General features: G+C 42.7%; 1 protein-coding gene across 5 annotated transcripts in view; it reads right to left on the minus strand.

Moving 5' to 3' along the window:
• The window catches only part of wwp2 (WW domain containing E3 ubiquitin protein ligase 2), a 122,133-nt gene that overhangs the window by 28,026 nt on the left and 70,384 nt on the right, over nt 1-23,723 (minus strand). For 3 of the 5 annotated variants that reach the window (XM_061677223.1, XM_061677219.1, XM_061677220.1), the window contains 3 exons: nt 11,620-11,674; nt 10,382-10,463; nt 1,618-1,746 (listed from right to left, as the gene is read on the minus strand). In XM_061677223.1, coding sequence (XP_061533207.1) covers nt 1,618-1,746; nt 10,382-10,463; nt 11,620-11,674 — 266 coding nt within the window. Of the gene's footprint in view, nt 1-1,617; nt 1,747-10,381; nt 10,464-11,619; nt 11,675-11,900; nt 12,167-23,723 lie in introns of those variants that run through there. The other 2 variants (XM_061677224.1, XM_061677221.1) reach the window with 2 other exon arrangements.

The following is a 23,723-nucleotide window of genomic DNA, read 5'->3' on the forward strand; positions in this document are numbered from 1 at the left end:
TCTCTGATGCGCCAATTTACCGGGAAGTCAATATGAAAGTGGTTTAGAGAAAGACAAACAATTAAGTGGTTCAAGGAGCAATAGTATGAAAGAAACTCCTCAAAAGAGCTGGGCTTAGTTTTTTGTTTTTAAGTGCCAGGCACCAGGCAGTTTGGGTTAAAAAAATTTAGACCACAGTGGGAATGATGGCCACAGGTGTATACTCCAACTGAGTCCAGTTTAAAAAGAGTTGATGTTATCAGCTCATTTTTTAACACCAGTTCTGAAACTATTGACCATGTGTTATATTATGTATTTCATGTATCAACAATAAATGAAACAAACGGACCAACCATCAATAGGAGTAATCACTGAAATAAATTCACACTGGTTCAAGGAGAAGAAGGACTGGATAGTTGGCCAGTGGTCCATGGTCCTCTTTTGCGATGAGAGTAAAGTGCGCATTTCATTCAGGAATCAATGTCCAAGGGTTTGGCGGAAGACGAGTGAAGAATAGAACCCAAGCTGCTTGAGGTCCGGGTCCACAATCAGTCATGATTTGGGATGCAATGTCCAGAGCAGTTGCTTTCTTAAATCCAAGGTCAGCGCAACAGTCTACCAGAATGTTTTAGAGGACTTCATGATTGCTTCTGCTGAGGATCTGTATAGAGATGCAGATTTCATCATCCATCAGGACCATACCACCAGAAGCACCAAAACCTGGTTTGATGCCATGCCATCACACAGTGCTTGACTGGCTAGCTAACTCGCCCGATTTAAACCCCATTGAGAATCTATGGGGTATTATCAAGAGGAAAATGAGGGGGACCAGACCCAAAAAATAAGCAGAACTGACAGGAATCATCGAGGAAATTTGGGCTTCCATAACACCCAGGAATGCCACAGGCTGATTGCCTCAATGCCACGGCGCATTGAGGCAGTGATTAAAGCAAAGGGATTCCCAAGTATTGAAGATTAACATATTGTTTTGAAAGTGCCATATTTTGATTGATTTAATGTGACCTGAGTTTCCTTCTTTTTTTTCTACAAAAACTGAGAAGTAAATGGTATTTTTTTTCCACAGTATTCTAATTTTTTAAATTCCTGATTTTGTGTGTTTTATGAGTTAGAAGCCCAAATAATGTAAAAATAAACAAATAAATACATGAAAATGTTTATCTTGTGGGTCCTGAATCTATAAAATGTATGAAAGTTTAACTTTTTGAATGGAATTAAGAAAATAAATAAACTTTTCCATAACATTCAAATTTTTTCTGGAAAGTGTCTGGATAAGCACAATGGAACTGATAAAAGCACAGCCACATGCATGCCACAGCAATCTGTGTTGGAAAGGCTTTCAAATGTGTGCATCAGTTGATTGGAGCAGTGGCGGGCAGAGTCATGTTGCTGTCGTAAAATGGAGTTTTTGCAATGCATCAAAGTAAAAAAAATTAAATAAAATTAAAAGCATAAAAGTAAAATCCTTTATATTGACAATGTAATTCAGCCAAAACAAATTAAAAATATTGTTAAAATGGTAACACTCTTGGTTGTTGACTTTTTTGCCATGGCCAGACAAAGGCCTTCTTGCTCTGCCAAAAGCTGAATTAAGGAGATTGCGCAGAAAAAAATATTTACCCTGACTCAAACCCAGGTCGGGGGTCTTTAAAGGTGGTAGTGCGTGAATTGTGGTCCACAAAATATCGAACTCCCTCTGCGGTGTACTTCATCTCCCAGCCAGGGGGCAAAGGGTGCTCCTTGATCATCCTGAAACGGGGAGAGACTTGTGAGCACGGTGCCAGCCCTAAAGGGGGCTTGTCTGGGGGCTGAAAGAAACATACCTGTGTGCCAACCTCAAGATCTAAGAGTCTTAAATTCCAAATGCAAAAACAAAGAGTGCTGAAGGTCTATTGACGACAGGGGCGCCATAATCATGGGGAAACGTACGAGCTGCCTCTGTATCTTTGGCATGGAGACAATCTTGGTATGCACATGCTGATCCAATCAAAACATATGCCATGCAGCAGGCGCACACCTCGTGTACCCCCAGTCTACTACTCTGAGAACACCTGATCTCGCCTGATCTTGAGTTGATCATAAGTAATTATTGTAATAAGCATTATGCAATATTTACAGTGAATAACTTTTTGTGAAAAGCGCAAATGTGATGAAAATATGTAACTTGTTCAATGCCCCTGCCCTAAAATAGTCTATTCCATTTTGAATGATCAGCAACTGCAAACCAAACAACAACAACAACAAAAACCCTGGAAGTAGTGTTGCACCAAGTTCCTCCTGAGGTATTTTGACGGAAAAAATAGCACGGTACCAGTTTATTTTCTTTAGTACAGGTAGTTTAAAAAAAACATATGCGACAGTATATGCCAGTACACAAAAAGCAGACATTGAGCCAATGGCTTCCTGTCACCCGAAAAGTTAGAAAATGCCTTTTTTTTTGGGCGCGGAGTTGGAGAAGAATAAAAAACTACTCGATTGCAAAAGGAAAACCACTTAATATCCAGGTGCAACCAAAAGGTCCACTTTTCGATTGTCGTGGCTCCGTACGCAATGAAAAACAGCAGTGGCCGGTCACTGAGTGGGTGCACATGTATTGTTTACAATAGGAGAAATCAAATGTAGTCAAATCCAAGAATACTGCACACTAAAAGCTTACACAGTATTACGTATGAGTAAAGTAATTTACGAATATATATATAAAAATAATTTAGTCATGGAAAACATATTAGACCCCTTCTTGTTCATTTTAAATGTCTGGTGCACCTCAAGGTACATTTGTTTGGACAAATGTAACGATGTCAAGGAAAATAGCTCTTAAGAATTTAATTTAAAAGCTGATCTCAAGTTCTAGTAATTATCTGCGGTTTTCTTGATAATAATCAAAATCAGATTTAATAATACAATTAAGGTTATTTATTCTTCCAAGTAAAATGCATTTCGTGGTACCAGGCATTAAAATGAAAAAGAAATTTAAGAAACAATGGTGGTCGAATATTTTTCTTTAATGATAAAATTATATACAATTGTACAGCTATATACAGTTTATGTGTGATACACACACACACACACACACACACACACACACATGCACTTTCCCAAAAAAATTAATATCATTTATTTATTTCCATAAATCCATTCAAAAAGTTAAACTTTCATGGATTATAGATTCAGGGCCCACATTTTAAACACTTATTTATTTTTACATAATTTGACCTTCCAGCTCATAAAACCATAAAATCAGAAATTCAAAACAAATTAATACTGTGAAGAAAATCGCCATTTGCTTGTGTTTATGTAAGAATAAATAAATACATTAATTAATTAATTAAAAAACAAAAATTAGGGTGGCGGCACGGTGGACGACTGGTTAGAGCGTCAGCCTCACAGTTCTGAGGACCTGGGTTCAATTCGCGGCCCAGCCAGTGTGGAGTTTGCATGTTCTCCCCGTGCCTGTGTGGGTTTTCTCCGGGCGCTCCGGTTTCCTCCCACATCCCAAAAACCTGCATTAATAGGAGACTCTAAATTGCCCGTAGGTGTGAATGTGAGTGCGAATGGTTGTTTGTTTGTATGTGCCCTGCGATTGGCTGGCAACCAGTTCAGGGTGTACCCCGCCTCCTGCCCGATGACAGCTGGGATAGGCTCCAGCACGCCCGCGACCCTAGTGAGGAGAAGTGGCTCAGAAAATGGATGGATGGATAAATTAGGGTCACATTAAATCAATAAAAATGTAGTACTTTCAAAACAATATGTTAATCTTCATTACTTGGTTGGGAATCCTTTTGCTTTAATCACTGCCTGGATTCGTCGTGGCATTGAGGCAATCAGCATGTGGCTTTGCCTGGGAGTTACGAAAGCCCAGATTTCCTTGATGCTTGCTGTCAGTTGTTCTTTGTTTTTGGGTCTGGTGCCCCTCATTTTCCTCTTGATAATACCCCATAGATTCTCAATGGGGTTTAGATCCAGCGAGTTGGCTGGCCAGTCAAGCACTGTGATGGCATGGGCATCAAACCAGTTTTTGGTGCTTCTGGCGGTATGGGCAGCGGCCAGGTCCTGCTGGAAGATGAAATCTGCATTTCCATACAGATCCTCAGCGGAAGGAATCATGAAGTCCTCTAAAACATTATGGTAGACTGTTGCAGTGACCTTGGATTTAAGGAAGAGTTTACCAACACCTGCACTGTACTTTGCACCCCAAATCATGACTGACTGTGGATATTTCACACTGGACCTCAAGCAGCTTGGATTCTGTTCTTCACCAGTCTTCCTCCAAACACTTGGAGCTTGATTCCCGAATGAAAGGCACACTTTTCATCGGAAAAGAGGACCTTGGACCACTGGCCAACAGTCCAGTCCTTCTTCTTCTGAGCCCAGTTGAGACGCTTCCTACGTTGGCTCATGCTCAGAAGTGGCTTGACCCAAGGAACCCGACAGTTGTAGCCCATCTCCCGGATGCGACATAATGTGGTGGTTTTTGAAGCTGTGACTCCCGTTTCATTCCACTCTTTCTGGATCTTTGCTAGATTCTTTAAGTCTTCTTCTTTAATCCGCTGCCACATTTTGTCCTTCCACCAGATTTCCATTGATATGCGTGGACACAGCACTCTGTGAACAGCCAGCCTCCACAGCTATGCACTTTTGTGGCTTACCCATACTATGGAGGGTGTCAATGATGGTTTTCTGGCCAGTTGTCGAGTCCGCAGTCTTCCCCATATTGAACCCAGCTGAGACAATTTAATGACACCTGAGGAAACCTGTGCAGGTGGTTTGAGTTTAGTGGATGATTACTGTGTGACACTCACTTTACAACATTTATAGCCTGCAAAATATGGGCTGATTTCATCACAGTATTCAAATTGTTTGATTCCTGATGTGTTTTTTATGAGCTGGAAGTCCAAATTATGTAAAAATAAACAAACGAATACTTGACATTGTGGGCCCTGATTCTATAATCTATGGAACTTTAACTTTTTGAGTAGAATTATGGAAACGAACATTTCCATGATATTCTACATATTTTTTTGGAAAGGATGTGTGTGTGTGTGTGTGTATATATATATATATATATATATATATATATATAAATATATATATATATATATATATATATATATATACATATACATATAGTGGGTACAGAAAGTCCTCTCTTTGAGCCGTCACCTTATCGCGGTGGAAGGGTTTGTGTGTCCCAATGATCCTATGAGCTAAATTGTCTGGGGCTTCACGATCCTGGTAGGGTCACCCATGGCAAACAGGTCCTTGGTGAGGGACCAGACAAAGCACATCTCCCCAAATCCCAATGAAGAATACATTAAATGGATCTAGGTTTCCCTAGCCCGGACGTGGGTCACCGGGGCCCCCCTCTGGAGCCAGGCCTGGAGGTGGAGCTCGAAGGCGAGCGCCTGGTGGCCAGGCCTGAACCTATGGGGCCCGGCCGAGCACAGCCTGAAAGGGTAACGTGGTTCCCCCTTCCGATGACCTCACCGCGTGTGGAAGGGGCCACAGGGATAGGGTGCAGTTTGAGCTGGGCGGTGGCCGAAGACGGGGACCTTGGCGATCCGATCCCCGGCTCCAGAAACTGGCTCTTGGGACGTGGTATGTCACCACTCTGGCAGGGAAGGAGCCCGAGCTGGTGTGTGAGGTTGAGAAGTTCAGACGAGATATAGTCGGGCTCGCCTCCACACATGGCTTGGGCTCTGGTACCAGTCCTCTCGAGTGGGGTTGGACTCTTTTCCACTCTGGAGTTGCCCATGGTGAGAGGCGCAGAGCAGGTGTGGGTATACTTATTGCCCCCCGGCTCGGCGCCTGTACATTGGGGTTCACCCTGATGAACAAGAGGATAGCCTCCCTCCGCCTTCGGGTGGGGGGACGGGTCCTGACTGCTATTTGTGCTTATGCACCAAAAAGCAGTTCAGAGTACCCACCCTGTTTGGAGTTCTTAGAGGGACTTCAATGCTCACGCGGGCATTGACAGTGAGACCTAGACGGGCGTGATTGGGAGGAACGCCCCCCCGACATAACCCGAGTGGTGTTGTGTTATTAGACTTCTGTGCTCACCATGGATTGTCCATAACGAACACCATGTTGGGGGGGGAGGACATTGAGTCCGAGTGGACCACGTTCCGTGCCTCTATTGCCGAGGCGGCCGACCGGAGCTGTGGCAGTAAGGTAGTCGGTGCCTGTCGTGGCGGCAATCCCCGAACCCATTGGTGGACAACAGCGGTGAGGGATGCCGTCAAGCTGAAGAAGGAGTCCTATTGGGCCTTTTTGGCCTGTGGGCCTCTTGAAGAAGCTGATGGGTACCGGCTGGCCAAGCGGAATGCAGCTTAGGTGGTCGCTGAGGCATGGGCGTGGGAGGAGTTTGGTTAGGCCATGGCCATGGAGAACGACGAGTTCGGTTAGGCCATGGGCATGGAGAACGACTTCCGGATGGCTTCGAGGAAATTCTGGTCCACCATCCGGCGTCTCAGGAGGGGGAAGCAGTGCACCATCAACACTGTGTATAATGGGGATAGGGCGCTGCTTGACCTCGACTCGGGACGTTGTGAGTTGGTGGGGAGAATACTTTGATCTCCTCAATTCCACTGACACGGCTTCCCATGAGGAAGCAGAGTCTGGGGTCTCTGAGGCGGGCTTTCCTATATCTGAGCTTGAGGTCACCGAGGTGGTTAAAAAGCAAGGCCCTGGGGTGGATGAGATTCGCCCGGAGTTCCGAAAGGCTCTGGATGTTGTCGGGCTGTCCTGGTTGACACGCCTCTGCAACATCACGTGGACATCGGGGACAGTGCTGAATTGGAAGACTGGGGTGGTGGTCCCCCTTTTTAAGAAGAGGGGACCGGAGGGTGTGTTCCAACTACAGGGGGATCACACTCCTCAGCTTCCCTGGTAAGGTCTATTCAGGGGTGCTGGAGAGGAGGATCTGTCGGGAAGTTGAATCTCAGATTCAGGAAGGAGCAGTGTGATTTTCATCCTGCCCTTGGAACAGTGGACCAGCTCTACACCCTCGGCAGGGTCCTCGAGGGTGCATGGGAGTTTGCCCAACCAGTCTACATGTGTTTTGTGGACTTGGAGAAGGCGTTCGACAATGTCCCTCATGGAGTCCTGTGGGGGGTGCTTCGGGAGTATGAGTAAAGCCGCTGCTCCTCTGCATTGAGAGGAGCCAGATGAGGTGGCTCAGGCATCTGTTTAGGATGCCTCCAGAACGCCTCCCTGGTGAGGTGTTCCGGGCACGTCCCACCGGGAAAAGACCCCAGGGACGAGCGAGGACGCTGGAGATACTAAGTCTCTCGGCTTGCCTGGGAACGCCTCGGGATCCCCTCGGAAGAGCTGGAGGAAGTGGCTGGGGAGAGGGAAGTCTGGGCTGAAGCTACTGCCCCCGCGATCTGACCTCAGATAAGACAATGGATGGATGGGTACAGAAAGTATTCAGACTCATTTAAATTTTTCACTCTGTTATATTGCAGCCATTTACTAAAATCAAGTTCATTTTTCACCCTCAATGTACACACAGCACCCCATATTGACAGAAAGGTTTTTCCAGATTTTTCAGATTTAAAAAAAAAAGAATAACTGAATTATTACACAGCCATAAGTATTCAGACCCTTTGCTCCGTATTTAGTCGTAGCACCCTTTTGAGCTAATACAGCCATGAGTCTTTTTAGGAATGATGCACAAAGTTTTTCATACCTGGATTTGGCGATCCTCTGCCATTCCTCCTTGCAGATCCTCTCCAGTTCGGTCAGGATTGCATGGTGAACGTTGATGGACAGCCATTTTCAGGTCTCTTCAGAGATGCTCAATTGGGTTTAAGTCAGGGCTCTGGCTGGGCCATTCAAGAACAGTCACGGAGTTGTTCTGAAGCCACTCCATTATTTTAGCTGTGTGGTGAGGGTCATTGTCTTGTTGGAAGGTGAACCTTCGGCCCAGTCTGAGGTCCTGAGCACTATAGAGCAGGTTTTCGTCCAGGATATCCTTGAACTTGGCCGCGTTCATCTTTCCTTCGATTGCAACCAGTCGTCCTGTCCCTGCAGCTGAAAAACACCCCCACAGGATGATGCTGCCACCACCTTTTGGACTGTATTGGACAGGTGATGAGCAGTGCCTGGTTTTCTCATCACATACCGCTTATAATTAAGGTAGAAAAGCTCTATATTGGTCTCACCTGACCAGAGAATCTTATTTCTCCCATCTTGGAGTCTTTCAGATGTTTTTTAGCAAACACGTGGGCTTTCACGTGTCTTGCACCGATTGCTCAGTTTGGCCGGACGGCCAGCTCTAGGAAGGGTTCTGATCATCCCAAACGTCTTCCATTTCAGGATTATGGAGGCCAATGTGCTCTTAGGAACCTTAAGTGCAGCAGAATTTTTTTGTAACCTTGGACAGATCTGTGCCTTGCCACAATTCTGTCTCTAAGCTCTTCAGGCAGTTCCTTTGACCATATGATTCTCATTTGCTCTGACATGCACTGTGAGCTGTAAGGTCTTATATAGACAGGTGTGTGGTTTTCCTAATCAAGTCCAATCAGTATAATCAAACACAGCTGGACTCCAATGACGGTGTTGAACAACAAGGATGATCAGAAGAAATGGACAGCACCTGAGTTAAATATACTGAACAAAAATATAAATACACTGGACGCGGGTCACCGAGGCCCCCCTCTGGAGCCAGGCCTCGAGGTGGTCCCTCGAGGTGAACACCTGGTGACCGGGCCTGCATCCATGGGGCCCGGCCGGGCACAGCCCGAAAGGGTAACGTGGGTCCCCCCTTCCCATGGGCTCACCACCTGTCCTTCAGGTGTTTTTTTTAGCAAACTCCATGCAGGCTTTCATGTGTCTTGCAATGAGGAGAGGCTTCCGTCGGGCCACTTTGCCATAAAGCCCCGACTGATGGAGGACTGCAGTGATGGTTGACTTTCTAGAACTTTCTCCCATCTCCCGATTGCATCTCTGGAGCTCAGCAACAGTGATCTTTGGGGTCTTCTTTACCTCTCTCACCAAGGCTCTTCTCCCCCGATTGCTCAGTTTGGCTGGACGGCCAGCTCGAGGAAGGGTTATGGTCGTCCCAAACATCTTCCTTTTTCAGGATTACAGAGGCCACTGTTCTCTTAGGAACCTTAAGTGCAGCAGAATTTTTTTTTTGTAGCCTTGGCCAGATCTGTGCCTTGCCACAATTCTGTCTCTGAGCTCTTCAGGCAGTTCCTTTGACCTCAAGATTCTCATTTGCTCTGACATGTACTTTGAGCTGTAAGGTCTATATAGACAGGTGTGTGGCTTTCCTAATCAATTCCAGTCAGTATAATCAATCACAGCTGGACTCTAATGAAAGTGTAGAACCATCTCAAGGATGATCAGAAGAAATGGACAGCACCCGAGTTAAATATGAGTGTCACAGCAAAGGGTCTGAATACTTATGGCTGTGTGATATTTCAGTTTTTCTTGAATAAATCTGCAAAAATTTCAACAATTCCGTTTTTTTCTGTCAATATGGGGTGCTGGGAATATTTTCCGTGTGTGTGTGTGTATATATATATATATGTATTGATCTAATAAAAAAAATACTTTTATGAATTTAAATATAAAAGTGTTTGAAGTTGGTTTGTCAGTTTTCATTACACTGCTTTTATGGATGTTTTAGATTCTTGATGTGGTATCGTTTCAGTAGCGGTATTGAGGTACTTTATGCAGGTATAGTATCAAAGTCAGAATTTTAGGATCGTGACATCACTACCTGGAAATGTTACATGAAGGAAAAAACAGAAGTTAATGCCAAAAAAATAAAAATATAAAGGTAGATCTAAATAAATCAGAACAGTGTCAAAAGCTTAATTTAGGTAGTTCAATTAAAAAATGAAACTGATAAGAGACATACTCACACTCAGGGATAAATATTTCAAAAATATTTTTAATACGTCTATTTTTGATGATTATATTTTCGAGCAAATGATAACTCAAACTTCATTTCTCGAAACTAGAATATTTTTACATAATAGAAAAATGGAAATTATTTTAAATGAAGAAATTTCTAATGAATCTCATAAAAATGGAAATGCCCTTTGTTTAGCCGTATAAGAGAGCATAGAACAGATTTTCAGCAAAAACACAGAGGAGTGGAATTTTTTAAAACCCTCCTGCAGGACCCATGGTAGCTCAATACCAGATTTCAAACTGTGGGTCACACCTCTGCTGGGGGACTTAAGGGGAGAGGCAGCAGGTTGAGAAAAAGAAAAACATTTAAAAACTCAGCTAACCTCAGCTATGCGATCCTGATTTCTGTGGTGTGAGAGGTTACAGAGTCAGGGGTGAGCAGAAGTGTATGATAAGCAAACACTTAATGCAGGTGACAAACATTCATCTTAATAGCACCCACACCCACACACAGACTCACCCTTGGGTTCGTGGGTCGTCCCACTGAGTTGTTCGTGTGTTGTGATTGACAAAGTACATTCTGCCATTGTCCTGGCGCTTCTCTGTAAACACAAGCGTTACAATCAAGTTCAATAAATTTGAAAATTTTAAGTGCATAGACATTTAATGTTGGATTCCAGTTATAGGAATAAAAGACGACACGGAGATATGTCTCGGGGGGGGGGGGATTTCGCTGCAATGCTCGACAACCAACAACTTAGTGTGGTATTTCACATGGCTTGATCCAAATAACCTAGGTTTACGACTTCATGTGTGTACTGGGGGTTGGTATAGCATTGTTTGTGGGTCACCAAAAATTGGCGATGATGGGAGATTATTGTTTATTTATTTATTTTTACAAAAAAATAAAGTTGAACAATGAGTCCAATTGTGAACGCATAGGTATTGGAGCCCGTCGGTCTAAAAATAAAGTGGCTCATGTCCCTATTCTCCTCCCTCCGTCATGCTTACATCTTTATTCTCATTAACAGGAGTGTGTGGAGCATTCAGACACTTTAGGGCTCACATAGCAAAAACTCACTTGCTTTCTCCCCAACCGTCGCTTCACTCTAGTTCTAGTTGATTTATTTCTCTACTTTCTTTCTCGTAATTTAACGTATTTCCCATTTTGTACTGTCTTTTTAAAATTGAGCACATCGAGGAAAAAAAGGGAAAGGGAAGTAACCACAGTTGTGAATGAGTGTAGCATATCACAGAAGTAAAACTGGGACAGTGTTAAAGCTATGAGGTTTTCTTCTGAAATACCGCAACATGATGAAAAGGCATCATGAGCAGGGTTTTGGATAGAACATAACTCAGTGCTGAAGTCACAGAAACGTTGTTGAAATGGAAGCTGCCAGAAACATTTATGCATGAATGTGTGTGACAAAATTAAACTTGGAGAAAATCCTATTACACATTCGGGAAAATGCTGAAAGATGTAAAGTCTCAGCAATAATATTCCCCTGTAATGTTTGAAGGGAGCGCTGACATGGGCTCAAAGTTTGGGTGCGTCTGATTTAAATCATATTGCTATCCATGTATCCATCCATCGAATCCACCTAGACTACTTTGTGTTCCATGTAACTGAGGAAAAACAGCTCAGGTTTAAAAATCGAGACTCTTTAGCTTTCTGCCTAAAACGGAGGCATATCTCCTCACAAAATTGTAAATATCGCAAACTCTCTGGAGTGAGAGTAGAATGAAAGACAAACTTACCCCATCCAGGAGGCAATGGGCCCAGAGGGTCATTTTCCACAGGAGCACTGGACAGCTGAGGGAGAAACGGAAAGAGACAAAACAAATCCAATTAGGGAACCTTTTTGTCTCTCACCCTTTCACCTTTCTGAGCCAATTCATCCCACAATTACAAGGCAGCCCATTTATGGCAGTATAATATCCCCTTTTTGTCCTCTCAGATAGACGTGGGACGAGACAATGAGGAGGAAATAGGTTCAGGAAAATCAAACAATAGAAAAATAAAAGACAGTCAAACTCACTCAAGAATCCCTCCAAAACTCCGACTGCCAAAATTGCACATCGGAGTGCCAACAGAGGTTACCCCTTTGGTAAGTCGGGCGGGCTGAAGTATGTGAGGATGCTTAAGATTGCGACAAGGTCTCGTCTGCTGCAGTGGTCTGGGGCGACTGAGGGAGCTGGCGGGCTAGCGACTCGTATGCCTTCCAAAATCTACATGCTTGGTAGGTGGATAAAACAACACTGCTGTTCCAGTGAGCTCACTGTCTGTATGGCTAAACCCACCCCCTCGCTTCCCGCTAACTCATTGATACACTTCACACTCCCTCCACCTTCACTCTGGCGCCCCTCCTTAACCTACATTGAGGTCCACCTCCCCTCTTCTAGTGCCGCTGTGAAAGTAGTCAGGGACGTGCGATGTCTGAGGGAACTGAGGGTACATTCATGTTTGTTCCAGACTGGTTGCCCCTGCCCCACCCACTCCGCCTCCTCAACCTAGCCTGAGGTCTGACAAAAGGCACCTTTATTCATTTAGGGCCTGGACCACGATGGGGTTTACTCAGCCTGCAATCATATATATATATATATATATATATATATATATATATATATATATATATATATACACATATACATACACATACATACATACATATACACACACACGCACGCACACACACACACACACACACACACACACACACACACGCACACACAGGAAAAGAGCATTTTTGTTCCAAGGAATGGAAAGTTTGTCCATGGCAAACAGTCATTCAATGTGTAGGTTTGCGTGTTAGGACATAACCCCCACACCCACCAGACAAACACAAATCCATTCAGTGGAATGGTAACTGAAAAGATGCTTGTTAGGCATTAGTGGCCACTGATGTTTTATCATGCTTAAAATATGTTAATCATGCTATCTAGTTGAGGTATGCTGCAAACAACACAAACATCGTACTGTATCAGAAAACAGGTCACATTACGGTTTGTTACTATCGTCATTTGGATGAAAAAAGTTGTTTTTGCACCAAGTGATGATTATTTCCTGAGAAGCCATAGAGAGACCAAATGTCAACATTATACTGTGTTTCCTGAACAGAAACAGTTCCCATTTAAAGTGACTGTCATGGAAATTCTGAGTGTCATTAGGGAACGGACAAGGCCTTTTTAAGGACCAAGAGTGGGCATGTTACAGGCTTAAGCAGGGTGTGTGTGTGTGTATGTGTCTGTGTGTTTCCCATCTATGCCTAGGTTTTTCGTTATTAAAAAAACGTAAAAGGAGAGTAAAATGACGTAAAGACATCATGTAATCCTTCAACATTAAGAGTGAGGCTGCAAGTAGAAAAAGTGACTGAGTGAAAGAACAGCAAGCAGCATATTGGCAGGGATGTGTGAATGTCAAAAATAGTATTTTAGATCTAAAAAGGTAAAGTCATTTTCAGGATCACATCTCGCGGAGGGGAAAAAATATCTGAGCCAGTCAGAATACAGTTTACAAACCACAGTACACTATATTATTTAAAAACATATTTCACATTTTTGTTGCAGTCAGACAGCTAAAACGTGGGGGATACGAATGCAAATAAATATATCAATGTCATTGGAGTTACTTACACTGCTAGAATTTGCATTGTAATTCATTTTAAACTTTAAATTCAGCAGCTTTAACTTTTTATTTTTGGGATTTGTACCCCAGCAGCTGAAGACGAAAACATTGTGATTCCATCTTAAGCACATTTTTGCAAATAGTTACAAATGACCTCTATGGAAATGTGAGCCGAGACAGGATGTGTGTAAACATGAGTGAAGGTGACATGCAGCCACATGGACATGAGGGAGTTTTCTGTTCGATGCAGAAAGTGACAAAACAAAGGGTTGATTCAGGTGCTGCTGTTAGGGAGCCTTATTCCAGCTGGTTGGGCAGGATGTTAGAGAAGTAAAGTGTGGAAACAAACAGATGAGGTAGAGTGAAGTGAGATGGATGATTGGGCTGGGGTGTGTGTGAAGAAAACGAAACCCAAATAAGAGGTCTCATATGATGCTGGATAAGGCGAAAAAGACAAAAATTCAACATAAAAATGAGATTTCAGAGAGGTGATTTTGTGATGAAAACTGCACAAATCCCGGGAAGATTAGCTATAAAGACAGAAAAGAGTTGACACAAAAGAGATCAGCGGTGCGAGAGGAGTGAGGGAAACTGGAAACCGTAGTTGAAGACCATGTAAAGAGAATTCAGAGATTCGTTTGTAAATACACTGTACATGTTTGAAGATAATTACTGAAAATGTATGCAAAGACAGAGAACTATGTAGTACCAAACTGTGGAGATTTTTGGTCATGGCTGAAATGGTGCGCAGTGACACACTACTAAGCATCTGCCTTCAGTTGCCCCTCCGCCACTATACAACAACTTGAGAGCCTGCATTGCATCAGTGGATAACCTGTGCAACTGTGAGTTACTAAGGCCCCGCGGCACATTGAGCGATGCGACCGAAAGCAACTGAAGTGGACCATTGCAAAAAAAAAAAAGACTATCAGCAACACTTCGCCGCACACAAAACCATTAAGCACCACACATCCAACTGTGGCTGCCACAGAAAAACTGTGACCCTGTTTCGGGTTTTGAAGCTCCGCATGTAATATATTGTAGTGCAGGGGTGCTCAATACGTCGAATCGCGATCGAAGGGAGCCTTGGTGGATCGCGTGCTGGTAATTTATTACGGGGAGACGGGGCACGCCATTGTTACGGCATTGTCTGACGTGTGTGTTTGTGTGGCATCTGTTTGACAACTCTGCATGCGGAGGCAGAGGAAGTGATCACGCGAGGTGCGTGCGTATGTGTATTGTGGCGCAGGTGTAGCGGCGGCCACCGGGAATAAGTTAAGTTAGTTAACAGAAATAAGATTCCTTGATTGCTGCCCCACTCTCACTCAGCTGTGAAGGCAGTTATGAATTAACTGTGGCTAATCACATTTAATGGAAACCTGAGTTCATTTTCACTGACCAAATCCAAGCCTGATTACCTCCAGACCTGTTCAATAAAGAAATCACACAAATAGAACCTGTCTGACAAAATGAAGATGGCAAAAAGATCTCAAAAAGCTCCAACAAAATGGCACCATCCAAAGAAAGTTAAGAGCGAGAGAGAATTAAAATTAAGTAATAGACATCTATCAGTCTAGAGAGGGGGACAAAACCATTTCTAAAGCTCCAACAAACCACGGTGAGCACCATTATCCACAAACCCATGATCCATCACATGGAGAAAACTTGGAACAGTGGTGAACTTTTCCAAAGGTTGCCAGCCTACAAAAATTACCCCAACAGCACAGTGACGACTCCTCAAGGAACCCAGGACAACATCTGAAGAACTGCAGGCCTTCCTTGCCTCAGTTAAGGTCAGTGTTCTTGACTCAACAAGAAGGAAGATGTGTGTGTGTGTGTGTGTGTGTGTGTGTGTATATATATATATATATATATATATATATATTATATATATATATATATATATATGTATATATATATATATATATACATATATATATATAATATATATATATATATATATATATATATATATATAATATATATATATATATATATATATTATATATATATATATATATATATATATATATATGTATATATATATATAAATATACACATATATATATATGTATATATATATATAATATACACATATATATATATATATATGTATATATATATACACGTATATATATATACACATATATATATATACGTATATATATATATATATATATATATATATATATATATACATATATATATATACGTATATATATATATATATATATATATATATATATATATATATATATAAATATATATATACATACACACACACACGTGTATACACATTTCAACAATTGTGTTTGTTTTCTGTCAATATGGAGTGCTGTGGGTACATTAATGTGGAAAAAAAATTAAATGATTTTAGCAAATGGCTGCAATATAAAAAAAGAGAACAAATTAAGGGGATCTGAATACTTTCCGTACCCACTGTATATATACACACACATCTATAGATACATGTATTTTCACGACCATAAGGTGCGACCGTATTAAAAGGCGCAGTCTCAGTTACGGGGTCTGTTTCTGTATTCAACACATCCATAAGGCGCACCGTATTTTTGGGCGCAGGCATGGTAAAACATACGCTAGCTTAAAACATATGGTAGCATGCATGCACTCTAAAACAATGTTTTTAAAAGGCAGTGGGAGCAAAACTGAGTTTGGTTGTAGTTTATTGACTCGCGTTATTTTTTGATCAATCCTCATCCACAAATCCATCAAAGTCCTCATGTTCTGTATCCGAAATGAACAGCTGGGCAAGTTCTCCATCAAACACGCCAGGTTCCCTCTCGTACTTTCTGAGTCAGTCTCGTTGCCGTGCGGCTCCTCAGAAATGATGCCGGCTTTTACGAAAGCTCGAACAACAGTGCAAGCAGACACGTTAGCCCAAGCATCCACAATCCATTCACAAATTGTGGCCTAACTCGCCCAGCGCTGCCTCCTAGTCTGAGTAAAGCTGTGTTCGCCATCTGTCATCCATGGCTCCCACGCCGCTCACAACTTCACTTTGAACGCCCTGTTTACACTGAAGTCCAGCGATTGGAGTTCCTTCGTCAAGCCTCCCGGAATGATGGCAAGCTCTGAGTTATTGCCCAGAGTCGAATGGTGACTGTAGAGATGCTTCTCCCAGCTGTTCTTTGATCATTAATCCATTGCTCGAGTTGGTCTTCCAACTCGGGCCACCTCGCCTTGTTTCCGCGGAAACTCAGCTTCGTCTTCTTGACTTGGCAAAGCTCGTTTTCCTGCTTTCTCCACTTGTGAACCGTGGGTTCGTGGATCTTGAATTCTCTCGTGGCTGCTCGATTCCCATGCTCCTCCGCGTAACTGATAGCTTGCAGTTTAAACTGTGCTTTGTAAGCGTGTCTCTTTGTAGGTGCCATTTTTGGAGGTCCTTAGCCAAACTGATGTTGCTTTGCGCAATGCACATTCGGTACGCACACACATATACACACAACCCCAATTCCAAATTAAGTTGGGATGTTGTGTTAAACAAATAAAAACAGAATACAATGATGTGCAAATCATGTTCAACCTATATTTAACTGAAAGTGCCGCCTGAGGGATCGAAGGTCACGGGCATTCAATGTTTGTTTTCGGCCTTGCCGCTTACATGCAGTGATTTCTCCAGATTCTCTGAACCTTTTGATGATATTATGGACCGTAGATGATGAAATCTTTAAATTCCTTGCAATTGTACGTTGAGGAACATTGTCCTTAAACTGTTCCCACTATTTTCTCACGCACTTGTTCACAAAGAAGTGAACCACGCCCCATCTTTGCTTGTGAATAACTGAGCAATTCAGGGAAGGTCCTTTTATACCCAATCATGGCACCCACCTGTTCCCAAGTAGCCTGTACACCTGTTCTTTTTTCCCCCCTTCCTAGCTTTTTTAGAACGTGTTCCAGCCATATATATATAAATATAAATATAAATATATATATTTATATTTATATATATATTATATGTTTATATATATATATTTATATAAATATAAAATATGTATTAATATATAAAATATATATAAATATAAAATATGTATTTATATATATATATATATATATATATTTGCTAAAAATAATAAAGTTTATCAGTTTGAACATTAAATGTCTTTGTAGTGTATTCAATTAAATATAGTTTGAACATGATTTGCAAATCATTGTATTGTTTTTATTTATGTTTAACACAATGTCCCAACTTCATTGGAATCGGGGTTGTATAATTGGCCCTACAGAGATGTGCCTACAATCTCAATACAAAATTGGCAGCATGTTCCAATGGAAAGTTAACTGTTTAAGAAGTTAATGGCAAGAGGGAAGAAGCTGTTGAAATGTCTGCTTGTTTTAGTTTGCATTAATCAATAGCGCCTACCTAAGGGAAGGAGCTGGAAGAGGTGGTGACCAGGATGTGGATGGTCCAAGAGGATTTTGCATGCTCGTCTTAATTCTGGCAGTGTGCAAGTTCTCAAGGGCAGGTATGCGCATACCAACAATCTTTTCAGCGGTTTTGCTTGTCCGTTGGCAGTTGGAGTTTGTCCTTTTTTGTTGCAACACCAAACCAGACTGTGATGGATGAACACAGGACTGATTCCATGACTGCTGTGTAGAAGTGCCTCAACCCCTCCTGTGGCAGGCCATGCTTCCTCAGAAGCCGCAGGACGTGCATCCTCTGCTGGGCCTTTTTGAGGATGGAGTTGATGTTGATCTCCCACTTCAGGTCCTGAGAGAATGTAATTCCCACAAACATGAAGGGCTCAACAGTTGACACAGGGCAGTTGGACAGCGTGAAGGGCAGCTGTGGCAAAGGATGCCTCTTGAAGTCCACGATCATTGCTACAGTCTTGAGCGTGTTCAGCTCCAGGTTGTGTCGGCCGCACCACAGCTCAGCCGCTCCACTTCCTGTCGATATTCAGACTCGTCACTGTCTTTGATGAGGCAGATGACTGTGGTGTCGTCTGTAAACTTCAGAAGTTTGACTGTCGGGTGTGTTGAGGTGCAGTCGTTCGCGTAGAGAGAGAAGAGCAGCGGAGAGAGGACACAACCTCGGGGCGCCCCAGTGCTGGTGGTGTGTGTAGATGAGCGTGTCCCCCAGCCTCACCTGCTGTGTCCTGCCCGTCAGGAAGCTGTAAATCCACTGGCAGATGGCAGGTGAGACGCTGAGCTGGACAAACTTGGAGGAGAGGAATTCGGGGATGATGGTGTTGAACGCAGAGCAGAAGTCCACGAACAGGACCCTCGCGTAGGTCCCCGCGCCATCTAAGTGTTCCAGGATGAAGTGCAGTCCTATGTTGACTGCGTCATCCGCAGACCTGTTTGCTCGGTAGGCAAACTGCAGGAGGTCCAGGAGGGAACCGGTGATGCTCCTGAGGTGGTCCAGCACGAGGCGTTCAAAGGACTTCATGTCAACAGATGTCAGGGCGACAGGCCTGTAGTCATTCAGACCCGTGATTGCAGGTTTCTTGGGGACTTGGGTGATGATCCTTTTATCCATTGTTGACGAATACTGGCCACTCATGAGAAGTATCTGCACCATTTGCACAATTGACACAGTTCCAGATTATCACACTACTTGTCAATATAATGTTTTTAAATTTCTTAAAGTCTCTGCACCATTTGCACAACCGGATTATTCCTCGATTAGTCATTTCAAACTGCTCAAACAGGAGGTCTCAGCACAATTGTCAAAAACAAACAAAAACAAAACAAACTGTATCAGCATTACCAAATTTACAGTTAGCTTTCATTGCTCAGTGACTCTTTGTACTGTGTTTTTATGTTTATGTTTTTATGTCTCAGTATTTTCTGTCAAATGGCTGTCTGTTGTCGTACTCGAGCGGCTCCAACTACCGGATATACTTGGCAAACAAAGATGATTCTGATGCTGGGAAAAAAAAGTGTCTGAATGATTCCGTTCCGAGTTCTGATTACTTTTGGGAGAATGGTCTATTCACTGACGAGACGAAAGTTGAAATTTTTGGAAGGTGTGTGTCTCGTTTCCTCTACTGTAAATGTAACACAGGACTTGAAAAAAAAATGAAAATTGTGCAAGGAAGAGCAGTCCAAAATGTCTCCAAAGAGATGTGAAAGGCTCATTTCCAGTTATAGAACCCGTTTCATTTCAGTTGTTGCTGCTGAGGGTGGTGCAACCAGTTATTAGGTTACATATCAATGTGTTGTTGTTATACTTGTCATAGAATAGAAGACATATCTTATGAATTGTCGTATTAACCATACAATAGAATTCTTATGTTATCAGTTATTACAGTATTCACAGATTTAGTATTCAGTATGAGATTGCTCACACGAGTGGCCCCACAGTAACCTTGAAAACATTTTAGCTTGTGAAATATGCTTGCAGTGTGTGTGCTTGGACAAGTTGTTTACAGGATCTTGCAGAAGCGGAAGGCTGCGGAATGTTCTCGTTGACAGCGACAGGAAAACAAGTCATCCACCAGAGAAAGGGTGGGCGACAGCAGGTCAGGATGACCGGGAGACAAGCCAGCTGCGAGGAGGAACAACGCCCTCCCCGTACTTGTGTTGTAATATACAAATGGTGGGGCAACGAGGGTAAGATGCACCTTTTTCTCTCCGCCTGCAACGCAGACGCGAGGCTCGGCTCTAGGCAGGAGAGAAAACGTCCAGAATTCTGTCAACATTATTTTCTGAACCTTTGAGAACGATAAACAGCTCCTATCTGTGTGAGTTTCTTGATTGGTTTTACCTTTCCTGAGAGAAAACGAACATGCGCAAATTGGTGAGTGTGGTGGTAGTTTATTAATTTGTAATCTGGGGCCTTGGGCCCTGCATAGGATATAATGCCGATCACTTCAACAGTGTTAAAGATGACATGAGATGCACCTAACTGTATTCACCTGTAGTGTCCCAGTACATAAACCTGTGTACATATGATGAAGGGCCTTAGTTAAACAAAACACAACAGCTCGTAGCTCATATGTGCAAGTTAGCAAGACACACTAACTACCTGTATGTTGTGTCTTGTTATTTGCGAACCCAACAACTACCGTCATCACCAGTCACCTCCCAAGAGTAAAAACACCAAAAACCAAAGCAAAACCTATTACTGAGGGCGGAGTTCTGCTGCTGCCTGTCTCTGCCTCTGTGCGCGCAGCCGCACTGCAGGAGAAGGGAGAGTGTTGGGCGGGTGGCGGGGTGGTGGTGTGGGGGGGAGTTATTACAGAGCGCCATTTTGACCAGCTATTTGGAGTTTACTTTTTTTAAATTTCTGCTTATTTGACAGGGGAGCTGTGCCTAAGCAGGAATGTATCTGTTTAGAAGAGAGAGAGAGAACTTCATTCATTAATTTAAAAAAAAAAGAAAAAGAAAAATGATTTAAAGAAAAAAAAAAAAACACCACAGAAAAAGGGCACATTTTCTTCAGGCAGGGCCCCCCTATGATGTCTGTGTGCATATGTCTGATTCAGGCTGTAATAGTCTGCCAAGAATTTGCAGCCAGGTATTAAAAATTGAAAGCTTGACTTATGATTGTTACTTTGTCCCATTACATTTGGTCCCTTAAAAGGTGGGAGGCATACAGTGGGGCAAAAGTATTTAGTCAGCCACCAACTGTGCAAGTTCTTCCACTTACAAAGATGACAGAGGCCACCAATGAGAGAGAAAATGAGAATAAAAAATATTCAGAAAATCATGTCTGATTTTTAAAGAATTAACAAATTATGGTGGAAAGTAAGTATTTGGTCCCCTACAAACAAGCAAAATGTCTGGCTGTCAGACCTGTAACTTCTTCTTAGAGGCTCCTCTGTCCTGCACTCACTAGCTGTATTAATGGCACCTGTTAGAACTCATTATCAGTATAAAAGTCTCCTGTCCACAACCTCAGTCACACTCCAAACTCCACTATGGCCAGGACCAAAGAGCTGTCAAAGGACACCAGAAACAACATTGTAGACCTGCACCAGGCTGGGAAGACAGAAAGTGTAATAGGTAAGCAGTTTGGTGTGAAAAAATCAACTGTTGGAGCAATTATTAGACAATGGAAGACATACAAGACCACTGATAATCTCCCTCGATCTGGGGCTCCACGCAAGATTTCACCCCATGGGGTGAAAATGATCACAAGAACGGTGAGCAAAAATCCCAGAACCACACGGGGGTAATCTAGTGAATGACCTACAGAGAGCTCGGACCAAAGTAACAAAGGCTACCATCAATAACACACTACGCCACCAGAGACCCAAATCCTGCAGAGCCAGATGTGTCCCCACTCATTCACTGCCTGCCTTCCCATTTAACATGGATATTTGACTTCTAAAGCCGTCAATGGCAGTTAATGTGTTAAGCCAGTACATGTCCAGGCCCGTCTGAAGTTTACTAGAGAGCATCTCGATGATCCAGAAGAAGATTGGGAGAATGTCATATGGTCAGATGAAACCAAAATAGAACTGTCAAATGTTAGGGAACGGCCGTATTTTGTTATGGAAATCACTCCAACACGAACTCCTTCCGGCTGTAATACCGAGTATAAATTCCTTAAATGAATTAGATTAAATAACCACTATACTGTAAGAACAAAAAACGTCAGATCCACATTGAACAGTCGTCCAACCTCCCTGCTTTCCAGGGACTACCGCCGGTGAATGCTTGGCCCATGCAATTGTAACGGACACGCCACTAAAGATGACACCCAGCAACCTCCAGTCTCGTGCTGTTCTGCATACCCGCCTCGTCTGCCCGCTGACTCAGTCTGCATACACAAGACATCTCAGGAAAACCTTGTCTGTTTATCAAAGAAGAAGCACGAGGAGGCTTAACTTCGCGCACGGACACTAAATGAATTACCAGCCAGTCCCAAGTAGCTCATCAAAGCTGAGACACAGACAACTGGTTTCTCACTCGGACACTAAATTAAGCCTGAAGAGTCTCACCAACAAAGACTTATTTTTCCTGCTGTTTTCAGTGACATTTGTTCCCCCAGTCTGGGACAATGGATGCAGCTAGCGACACCCACAGGTAGTGGAAAGCCACTGCAACCCCGGATGAACTAATCACAATCTTCACTGGACTTGAATGTTATATAATATTTTAAGAACTTTGCATGAACGCCATTGGTGTTACCATCGCAATAGCGCCACTAGTGATTGTCCATCCATCCATTTTCTTTGCCACTTATCCTCGCTAGGGTCGCGGGCTGCTGGAGCCTATCCCAGCTTTCTTCAGGCGGGATGCGGGGTACAACCTACACCGGCCAAACATACGGGAGATCGACCAGTGTGCCTAAATTGTGGTCCACGCATGTAAGTCCAATTTGCGGTCTACTAAAAGTACAGATTAGTGCATATTTGGGTTTAAATTCACGAGAACACGAACCCCAGCCCTCTGCATTGTCAATACACGCTCCTTCCACCCTCATATCACAAGTCTCTTTTGCCAATGTTTGTCTGTTTTCTGTCCTGCATTGTTCCCTTGTAGAGTTCCATATTAGATTTTCTATAAAAATTCACTACCTGTATCATTTGTGTGTTTGGGTTCGACTAAAGACCTCTGGTTATCGAGAACTTCTATCTAATTCATGTTGCAACATTCAAATTACAAGACTGATAAAAGGTTTGTCGTCACTTTGTCCTGAAGTTTTATACATCTAAAAAGTGACGTGGTTCCCCTTTACGAGACGAATTAGTTTGATTTTCACGTTAAAGCGTAAATCGGACTAACCCAGAAGCGAATGCAAACATTTACCATCCTTTGTATCTTTTTCCAAATTAATTACATTTAATTTAACCCCCATATACGCTACACTATTGTATTATTCGGCCAACTACCGAGCCTCTGAGGCGAAAAGCTCTCTTTGCGTCCGGTGTCAATGCATTATAAGTCACTAATCATCGCTTCCATGGCACAGAGTTGTTATCACCAAGGGAGCATGACGAGGAAGAACGTTAACCAGCGCAGTTGCCAACGTCCATCTCCCTCCCTTCCTGTACATGTGTCCTGTTACCTTCACAGCCCCACAGACAATCGGAAATTACAGACTCATGAACAATATGCAGTGTTGCTACAATAGGATTTCTGCTTTGCCACAAAGCAAAAATTATCTCCTTGTTCAAAAGGTCAAAATATGCCTCTAAATATGGAGTAAAGTTTTTTTAAATTTAGGGCATAAAATTAGAAGAAAAAAAATTAAATTTTAAAATTAGAAAAAAAAATGTTTATTAAATTTTAGCATAAAATTAGACAGTTATTTAGTACTTAG

The sequence above is a fragment of the Phycodurus eques genome, chromosome 5, assembly GCF_024500275.1.
Source record: "Phycodurus eques isolate BA_2022a chromosome 5, UOR_Pequ_1.1, whole genome shotgun sequence".
Lineage (NCBI taxonomy): Eukaryota > Metazoa > Chordata > Actinopteri > Syngnathiformes > Syngnathidae > Phycodurus > Phycodurus eques.